This window comes from Chiloscyllium plagiosum, chromosome 37 (assembly GCF_004010195.1).
Source record: "Chiloscyllium plagiosum isolate BGI_BamShark_2017 chromosome 37, ASM401019v2, whole genome shotgun sequence".
NCBI classification, from domain to species: domain Eukaryota; kingdom Metazoa; phylum Chordata; class Chondrichthyes; order Orectolobiformes; family Hemiscylliidae; genus Chiloscyllium; species Chiloscyllium plagiosum.
In genome coordinates this window covers 25,855,266-25,865,611 of record NC_057746.1, presented here as the reverse complement: position 1 = coordinate 25,865,611, position 10,346 = coordinate 25,855,266, and the positions used below count along the sequence as shown (strand labels likewise).

Genomic DNA, 10,346 nt, shown 5'->3' with positions numbered 1-10,346 from the left:
TGGCTGTCCTTATCTGTCACAAAATTCAACACGCTAATGGATGGAAAGTCAATGATGGCACGGTGGCTCAGTGGTTAGCACTGCTGCCTCACAGCGCCAGGGGACCCGGTTTCGATTCCAGCCTCAGGCGACTGTCTGTGTGGAGTTTGCACATTCTCCCCATGTCTGCGTGGGTTTCCTCCAGGTGCTCCGGTTTCCTCCCACAGTCCAAAGATGTGCAGGTCAGGGTGAATTGGCCGTGCTAAATTGCCCCATAGTGTTAGCTGCATTAGTCAGGGGTAAATATAGGGTAGGGGGATGGGTCTGAGGTGGGTTACTCTTCGGAGGGTCAGTGTGGACTTGTTGGGCCAAATGGCCCGTTTCCATACTGTAGGGAACCTAATCTAATCCACAACAGTTGGACAATAGCTCCACCAATCAAAATTCACTTGCAACTGAACAGCATCCTCGCCTTGCAAGTCCATCCTGTTTCACCGCAAGGCAAGCCCGTTTGACAAACCCGTGAGTTTTTCAGCAACCCTCAGGTGAGAACTTTGTGTCTCATTCCCAAGGTCCAGCCAGTGTCACCAACCGTTCCCCAGTTCGGAGGCAGGAACACTGCTGGGAACACATGGGAATCTGTCTGCGTGGTTAATGCATCACTGAGTGAAAGGAGAGTGTTTTAATGTCGAGTCAAGTTCAGTGTTGCTTCACTGGTGGAATGTGGACACCGGACGCTCCGCCAAAAGAAGAAAGCTTTAAAAGGACTAAAAAGCAAACTTTGCTTAAGGAGAACATAAGAATCAAGGGCAGGAGTTGGCCGTTCGGTCCCTCTGGCCCGCTCCGCCATTCAATAGATTAGATTAGATTCCCTACAGTGCCCTTCGGCCCAACAAGTCCACACCGACCCTCCGAAGAGTAACCCACCCAGACCCATTTCCCTCTGACTAATGCACCTAACACTATGGGACGATTTGGCATGGCCAATTCACCCTGACCTGCACATCTTCGGACTGTGGGAGGAAACCCACGCAGACACGGGGAGAATGTGCAAACTCCACGCAGACAGTCGCCCCGAGAGGTGGGATCGAACCCGGGTCCCTGGCGCTGTGAGGCACCATGCCCGCCCCAAAATAAGGTCACGGCCGGTCTTTCTCGTGGACTCGGCTCCACTTACCCGCTCGCTCACCCTAACCCTTCATCCCTTCACTGTTCAAAAACCTATCTTTGCCTATAAAAAACATTCAGCGAGACAGCCTCAACTGCGTCACTGGGCAGGGCCTTCCACGGATTCACAACCCTCTCAGTGAAGAGGTTCCTCCTCAGCTCAGTCCTCAACCTGCTCCCCCCATTACTTTGAGGCTGTGGCCCCTGGTTCTCGCTTCCCCGTGGAAACAACCCCCTCGCTTCTCTTATCGATTTCCTTCATAATTGTACAGTAGTGTCCCCATAGTTGCTGGGGTTACGTTCCAAAAGCCTTCTGTGGAGAACTGAAATGGCAGATAGGTGTGAACCTAGTCATTTAAATGTGAAGTTTGCCTTCCCAGCAGCCCCCCGGTCCCTGGTTCTAGAACGTTCCCTGCAATATGTTCAGTCTGCGGTAAACCGTAGGTAACTGAAACCGGGGAAACCAATTCCGCGGATACAGGAGTCGCCCTGAATGTGTTTCTATAAGATACCCCCTCATTCCTACAAATCCCAAGACTGTAGTCCCTGGTTACTGAATCTCTGCTCTTCAGTCAACTGCCTCAACTCCCGAATCAACCTGGTGACCCCCCCACCCCCACCTCCAGTGCCAGGGGTGAATGAGGGAGGGAGGGAGGGAGACTGAATCGTTTCAAGGAGGGAATCTTGGAATTTGGGGTCCAGGCACAGCTGACAGTGACTCGGCAACGCACTTTCGGGATCATCCGAGAATTCAGAGGGGCCTGTGGATTGGAGGAGAGTCAGTGGGGGAGGAGGGGCTGGGAGCTGGGGAAATGCAGAGATCGGGAGAATTCCTTTTAATGCCACAAGCAGAGCGACTCTAGTGGTAGTGTCCCTACCTCAGACCTGTGTTCAAGTCCTACCTGTTTCATCGAGGAACAGTGCAGTTCAGGAGAACATCTGCACCACAGGTGGATGCGCAGTTTCAGTCGTGACTTTGAAAGGACGTTGAATTAGGATTCAAAAAGGAGGAATTTGCAGGACCCTGGGAAAGGACCAGGCAGTGAGTCTAACTGGGTGGCTCTTTTAAAGGGCTAGCACAGGAATGATGGCCTGAATGATCTTTACAAACTGAAGACTTCAAGTATTCGTTGTGTTTATCGATTCACTTTGGAGCCTACAGTCAGTTGACTTGCTCTGCAGACATTGGAGAATAGACTGGTTACAGCACAGAAGAGGCCGTTCGGCCCAAGCTGTCTGTCCCGATGCTGCTGTTCAGAGAGAATTTTAATAGATTTCACCCTGTAGTCCACGGGTCTGGGACAGCATGTAGTACCCATCTCTGATTACCCAGGAGGAAGTGCCTGTGGGTTCCTCGTGGAACATTGCAATCCACCTAATGTAGGTGCTATTGCCGCAGTGATCCGTGGGAATGAATCCCACTGGCAGCGAATGGATGGTATAATTCCAAGGCACAGGTGACAGTGTTCCCATGTGTTAACTGCCTTGCTTTCCCAAGGTGGTAGAGGCCACAGGGCTTGGACAGAGCATGATCATGGGGATACTCCTGTCACTGTGAGTCAGTGCTGGAGCGGGTGGGTGGGTTGGCTCCTTTATCCACGTCAAGCTTCTCGAGCGTTGTCGGACCTACACCAGGCAAGGGCGACGGAATTCCGTCACACTCCTCCTGGCTTGTGCCTCGGTGCGCAGGGCCGTGGGGAGTCAGGATGTGGGTTGTTCATTGCGGAATTCCCAGCTTCTCGCCTGCCCGGGGTATTTCACCCAGGAAGCAGGGTTGTTTTTGCATGATGAAGTTGAAAGCGTGCACTGTACCTGTAAGGGAGAGTGAAACCTGGCCAGCTTCTGTCACATCACAGAGTGTGCTGGAACATTGGAAGGTGCAGCATTTTGGGCTGTAACTCAGATTACCTCGCGGTTTTTGCAGTTTAAGTTATCCCGCAAGATACGAAAACCCACTTGAATTTGAATTTTACTGTTTTGACAACATTGAACCAACGAGATGATCCGATGTTGTGGAGGATGAAAAAGCAGCTATTTTGGACATTAGCCATTTTCAGACAACGCTCTGAAAGGTACCTTCTTTCATATGAAAAATCGGTGCAGCAGAAGACGCCAGGAGATCGGCACCGCTGTCTGGATTTGAACGTTGAGTTACTGTGAATTTAATAGGCCCTTTCTCAGATCAGTATATTGTTATAGAATGGGAGATAGATAACAAATCTTTAAGACAGAGGAGGCTTGAAGTTGTAAATAGTTCTTGTTTAATGTTCATTTTAGAGTTAAAGAATAAAATTGATATTTTTTTCTTTAAATAGTTAAAGTTGAGAGTTTTCTGTCATTCATGTTTTAACAGATTACAAGGCGAGGTGAGCTTTTCTGGGTGTTTGGTTTAATTAATAGAAGGGTTCATCACTGTGTCATGACATTTGGAACTTCTTATCATTAGTTAGAAATAACAAGTGGTACGCAGATCGGACGGTGGCCCAGTGGTTAGCACCAGGGACCCAGGTTCAATTCCCGCCTCAGGCAACTGACTGTGTGGAGTTTGCACGTTCTCCCCGTGTCTGCGAGGGTTTCTCTGGGTGCTCCGGTTTCCTCCCATAGTCCAAAGATGTTCTGGCCAGGTGAATTGGCCGTGAGAAATTGCCCGTAGTGTTAGGTGCATTAGTCAGAGGGGACTGGGTCTGGGTGGGTTGCTCTTCGGAGGGTCGGTGTGGACTGGTTGGGCCGAAGGGCTTGTTCCCACACTGCAGGGAATCTAATCTAGTCTAAAACGAATATTCACGGGGTCTACGTACAACTTTGTCTTGACAGGTAAAGGATGTGAACCACCAAATGATCTACTATCAAGTATACTTCCTGCTGTCTTTGTGCCAATGACGCTTTGTGGCGCATTCTTTGCCCTTTATGTTTATATATGTAAGTAATCGTCCTACAGGTTGGTTTAAAATTGCAACAATATTTTGTATTTGTGCAAATTCTAAAGTGGCTTAAATGTCCCAAAGCACTTCCCTGGAGGATAGTCAGATAAACCTGGACACTGATGGAAAGGACAAGGTGTTTGTATCGCTGCTCGAAAGGTAAAGGTTTGAAGGCAAAGAGGGAGGCACAGGGTTTTTAAGGAAGGGACTCTGATAGCTGAAGACAGTGCTGTCAATGATTACTAGATTAGATTACTTACAGTGTGGAAACAGGCCCTTCGGCCCAACCAGTCCACACCGACCCTCCGAAGCGCAACCCACCCAGACCCATTCCCCTACATTTACCCCTTCACCTAACACTACGGGCAATTTAGCATGGCCAATTCACCTGACCTACACATCTTTGTGACTGTGGGAGGAAACCGCAGCACCCGGAGGAAACCCACGCAGACACGGGGGAGAATGTGCAAACACACAGACAGTCGCCTGAGGCGGGTATTGAACCCAGGTCTCTGGCGCTGTGAGGCAGCAGTGCTAACCACTGTGCCACCCTAAATGATAGGGTGAGAGAGCAGAGGTGGGAGACCTCTGATAGCCGGCAGGATGGTAAATCCTGGAGAGAGTTAGATCACGAGGGATTTGAACGCAAAGGTCAGATTTTTGAATAGGGGGCTGATGTAATGGGCACGCAGCATGGATTTCTGTCCCTTTCCTTTTCAGTTGTCCCCCTTGCGCTTTGTCACTGACTTCAGCCTGCTGTACACCTTCAATGAATGACAAGGAAATGCATCTTGCCTTCCCAGTTGGTACTTTGTCGCCTACCTGAACTTGTATCATAACCTCTGCCCCACTGAACTGTCGGAAGTTTCTCACTGCTTCTAGACTTTGAATTGTAGCTGACGATTCTGCTGTCACACCCCTCCCATAAAGACAGCTTTTGATTCGTTGAGGACTAGACCAGAACCCCTCACAATATTTAAAGAATGTAGCCTGAACCTGTCTGTACAGCCACCTACGGACTCAGCCTGAGAGCGGGAGAGAGTTATCCTCGTCCTCCAACAGCCCACTGTTGGCAGTGAAGCTTAATTCGAATTCTAGCAGCTCATTTGCAAAACTTCTGCTTTTTGGCTTCTCTCTGGGAAACCCACTCAGCCTGAGCTCAGCAGGAATGCTTTCAACAGTTAACCGGTTCCCTTTCTCTAAGGACAGATGCCGACATTTGGGGGCAGTCCAGAGAAGGTTCACTGGGCTCTATCTCTGGTACGGAGAGAGGCTGTCTTCTGGGGAGGGGTTTGAGCCAGTGCTCATTGGAGTGCAGAAGGACGAGAGGCGACCTTGTTCACAGACCAGACACTTAATGGGCGGATGCAATAAGGGATGGATCCCCTTGTGGAGAGTCTGGGTCCTGAGGGTATCATTTCAGGGGTAAAGGGTCACATGTTTAAGACAGCAATGAGGAATTTCTTTTCTCAGAGCATATTAGATTAGACTAGATTCCCTACAGTGTGGAAACAGGCCCCTCGGCCCAGCAAGTCCACACTGACCCTCTGAAGGGTAACCCACCCAGACCTATTTCCCTCTGGGTGATAAAGTGTATTCAAGGCTGAGATAATCCAGGGTCACTGGGAAAAGGAAGGAACGCAGATCATGGGGCCAGCCATTATTTCGTTGGAGGGCGGGGCAGACTTGGTGGGGCTGAACGGCCAACTTCCGCCGCTCTGCCCCCCCGTGGGTCATGAAGCAGTAACAGACTGGCAGGGGCTTTCCACAGCGGCCTGGGCAGAGGGGATTCTCATTCTCTCATCGACCTCATTCTCGTGTGCCGTGTTTACCGATTCAGTGTGAGTCTGCGGCAGCCGCGCCCGCTCAACACGGGGTCGATTCCCAATGTGTGTTTGGGCGCGATGGGCGTGCTGTCCGGGGTGGGGCAGGGAGGGGGCGCGGAGTCAGCCAGGGTGGGCTGAATGGCCTCCCTCCTCTGTGACCTTTCCCTCTCTGTTAACAGTGAGGCAAGCTTAAGGGGAACTGATGCAATAGCCCAACTCTGTTGTAACGCTCAAAGTCTGGTGACATTTCACCAACACACACCCATCAGGTATTTCTGATGTAGACGTTCCAGCACGGAGCGGGAGGCTACTCCTGGAAAATTCCTCGGTGTCGGATCAGGATTTCCCAACCAGAAAGCTGACGCCTGAGGAGGAGAGATTAAACACACCAGCAGGGTGCCTTTTATTTGGTGGGGGGGGGGGCACTTGCACCGAATATTTCCTGAACTGTTCAAAGTTCGGCGCAAGTTTTGACGTGTCGAAGAGAGACGCTTGTGCTAGGATTTTCTGCCTTGCTGTTTCCCGTGAGACAGCAGATCTCCGAATCTCACTTCCTCCCTGGGATCCACACTTCCCCTTTGCGAGGTTTGTCTTTTTGCCTCACCTCATCGTTTCGCTGCGTCCCGCCATTTTCAGGCCCTTGGTGTGAATTCCAAACCCTCCCCCCCCCCCCGCCGCAGTGTTAAAACAAGTACCCGAGAATTTCACCAGTGGTAAGCAGAGACAGTGGTGGGAGCCTAAGAGGGGATTTACACAGAGGCTAGGACTGAGGTACCAAATGGGTGCTTTGAATCTGGGTGCTTACCATCTGGAAGTAGGTCATTTGGCCCATCAGGTCCACAACTCCTCCCTTCCAAAGAGCAACCCACCCAAACTCTTATCATTCTGTGTTTGCTGTGGATAACCTACCTGGGCGTGTACATCTCTGGGCATTTTAGATTAGATTCCCTACAGTATGGGAAACGGGCCCTTCGGCCCAACAAGTCCATGCCAACCCTCTGAAAAGCAACCCACCCATTCCCATTCCCCATATTTACCCTTGACTAATGCACCTAAAACTACGGGCAGTCCACCCTGAACCTGCACATTTTTGGATTGTGGGAGGAAACCGGAGCACCCGGAGGAAACCCACGCAGGCACGGGGAGAATGTGCAAACTCCACACAGTCAGTCGCCCGAGGGTGGAATCGAACCTGGGTGCTATGAGGAAGCAGTGCTAACCACCGAGCCACCCTTAGTATCTGTCTTCATCCAGCAAGAAAATGTAATGCTGATGACACAGTTCGCAAGGGGATCAGGTGAGATATTCAATGTGGCAGCGCATAGCGGTAATGTCACTGCATCAGTGATCCCAGACAACACTCCAGGGGTTCAAATCCCACTCTAGCAGATGGAGAGATTGGAGTTCAATTTATGTTTTGAAAGTCTGGAATTGTCAAAAACAGAACTGACCCCCAATGTCGTGAAAACCCATCTTGTTCACTGTAGCCAGGAAATCTGCCTCCTTACCCCGCCTGTCCGACATGTGACTCCGGGTTCAGAGCGACGTGATTGACTCTAAACTGGGCGATTCGGGGTGGTCAGTAAATGCTGGTCTTGTCACATCCCGTGAGAGGGAGTAAGGGAAGGATTGAGAAAGGAGGGTGTTGGATTGGGTGGTTCGCCTGCCCGAATACAGCTGCCAGCTGAAAGGGTCTCCTTTTGGTTTCAGCAAGATTTTACGAAGGCTGGTAACGCACACCCTGATGGCCTTTCAGTGGACAGCTCATCCTCCTGCAGCAACAAAAGTACTGTCAGCCCTGGAGCTGAACCCACCCAACCACTCGTGAACTCTTTACTAAGTTCCCTACTGGATGGAAACAGACCCTTCGGCCCAACAAGTCCACGCTGACCCTCTGAAGAGTAACCCACCCAGACCCATTCCCCTACCCTACATTTACCCCTGACTAATGCACCTAACACTACAGGCAATTTAGCATGGCCAATCCACCCTGACCTGCACATCTTTGGACTGTGGGAGGAAACCGGAGCACCCGGAGGAAAGCCATGCAGTCATTGGGAGAACGTGTAAACTCCACACAGACAGTCGTCCGAGGCTGGGATCGAACTCAGGTCCCTGATGCTGTGAGGCAACAGTACTAACCACTGAGCCACCGTACCACCCCAGTTAGTCATTCCACAGGATGTGGGGGTCGCTGACTGGTCTGATATTTATCATCCATCCCTTTATTGCCCAACGGGTATTGACCCATTGTTCAGGGGCAACCATATTGGTGTGGGTCTGGAGTCACGTGTAGGCTAGACCACCACCAACACTCACACTTGTCACCCTTACACTCCAAATTCGGATTCTCTATAAGGTTCATAAAAGATTTAGATTAGATTAAATTCCCTACAGTGTGGAAACAGGCCCTTCAGCCCAACAAGCCCACACCGACCCTCCGAAGAGCAATCCACCCAGTCCAATTCCCCTACACTTACCCCTTCACCTAACACTATGGGCAATTCACCCTGGCCTCACTCTAACCTGCACATCTTTGGACTGTGGGAGGAAACCATACAAGGATGTTGCCAGGGTTGGAGGGTTTGAGCTACAGGGAGAGGCTGAACAGGCTGGGACTATTTTCCCTGGAGCGTCGGAGGCTGAGGGGTGACCTTATAGAGGTTTACAAAATCATGAGGGGACATGGATATGAATAGGAAGGGTTTGGAGGGATATGGGCCGGGTGCTGGCAGGTGGGACTAGATTGGGTTGGGATATCTGATCGGCATGGACGGGTTGGACCAGAGGGTCTGGTTCCATGCTGTACATCTCTATGACTCTAACTAAAATTCCACAGTGGGACTCGAACCCAGGGTTCCCAGGACCTCACCTGGGATAGTGGATTAATAGGAGAAAGTGAGGACTGCGGATGCTGGAGAGTCAAGAGTCGAGAGTGAGGTGCTGGAAAAGCACAGCAGGTCAGGCAGCGTCCGAGGAGCAGGAGAGTCGATGTTTCGGGCATAAGCCCTTCTTCAGGAACCTCTGGATTAATAGTCCTGCGATAATACCAGTTGTGCATTGCCTCCTCCCTCCCCCCACCCCTCCCCACCACTCCAATCGCTCCAAACGTGGTACACCTCATCCGTGAATTAACACATCTCATTTTGCGGCCCACACAGACAGAAAACAGAGGAGAACGCAGCAACTGAGAGGCTCAGCTGAGGAACCAACTAAGGAGAATCCCGACCAGCCCGTGGGACCTGTAAGTATCGGGATAGGAAAGACAAGCTGGTTATGGTCTCCTCTGTAAGTTGTCCCAGGGCCTGCTGCCAATATCACATCAATCCCCTTTCACCCATTACCCAGGTGCAGGTGGCACTCCTGGTACAGGAACATCTCGGGTTTCAAATCCTCAGCCTTGTTTCCGGATCCTTCCGTTCCCCTCACCCCACCCAATGTCGGGCATCTCCTCCAGCCCGCACAACCCACAATTCCCTGCTTGGAATCGATCCACCGTAAGGTGAGGTCGTAACTTCATCTATCTCATCCTTAAGCTCTGCAGTTCCTTCCCTGAGCTTCTCCTCCACCTCACTTCCTGTCTCCATCTCTCTCTCTCTCTCTCTCTCTCTCCCCCCACCTCCCTCCTCCTTTCAGTATTCACAGAGGTGCTCACTGATTCAATCCCAATGCACAGGGTCGCAGAGGAGAATGGCAACTCGGTAATGGGCTTGTTCAGAGAGTGGGTATGGATGTGACGGGTCCAATGGCCTCAGCCTGTGGAATGGCTGTCTTCCAGACCTTCCCTCTTGACCATGTTTTCAGCTTCATGCCCGATTTGTAAAAGTCCTGGAAAGACCCTGAAGGTGTTTTATGACAGTAACCACCCAGATTGGGAATTATCTATATCACTATCCCTTCACTGCCCTGGCCACACAGACTGCAGCGGTTCGAGAAGGCAGCTCACCCCCACCTTCTCAACAGCAACTAGGGACGGAAGATAAATGATGAAAAGTCAAAACGCCACTCCCCGTTAACTCTGTGCCATTCAGTTACAATCCCTACAGCGTTGGAAGTGGGCCATTCAGCCCGTCGAGTCCACACCACCCCTCTGAGGAGCTTTCCACCCACACCCTTTACCCAATATCTCCCATGGCTCACCCACACATCCCTGAACACTATGGGACAATTTAGCATGGCCCATCCACCCTAACCTACACACCCCTGAACACTATGGGACAATTTAGCACGGTCAACCCACCCTAACCTTCACATCCCTGAACACCATGGGATAATTTAGCATGGCCAATCCACCCTAACCTACACATCCCTGAACACTATGGGGCAATTTAGCACGGCCAATCCACCCTAACTTGTGTATCCCTGGGTGGAAACCCATGCAGTCACCCGAGGTGGGAATTGAACCCAGGTCCCTGGCGCTGTGTGGCAGCGGTGCTAACCACTGAGCAACCCG

General features: G+C 51.2%; 1 protein-coding gene across 2 annotated transcripts in view; it reads left to right on the top strand.

The window, feature by feature from the left end:
* LOC122541401 (hepatocyte cell adhesion molecule-like) overlaps nucleotides 1-10,346 on the top strand; it is a 32,993-nt gene that overhangs the window by 21,192 nt on the left and 1,455 nt on the right. The window contains exons 7-8 of one of the 2 annotated variants that reach the window (XM_043678142.1): nucleotides 3,961-4,065; nucleotides 9,055-9,137. In XM_043678142.1, the coding sequence (XP_043534077.1) occupies nucleotides 3,961-4,065; nucleotides 9,055-9,137 (188 nt within the window). The remainder of the gene's footprint in view (nucleotides 1-3,960; nucleotides 4,066-9,054; nucleotides 9,138-10,346) is intronic. The other variant, XM_043678143.1, reaches the window with a different exon arrangement.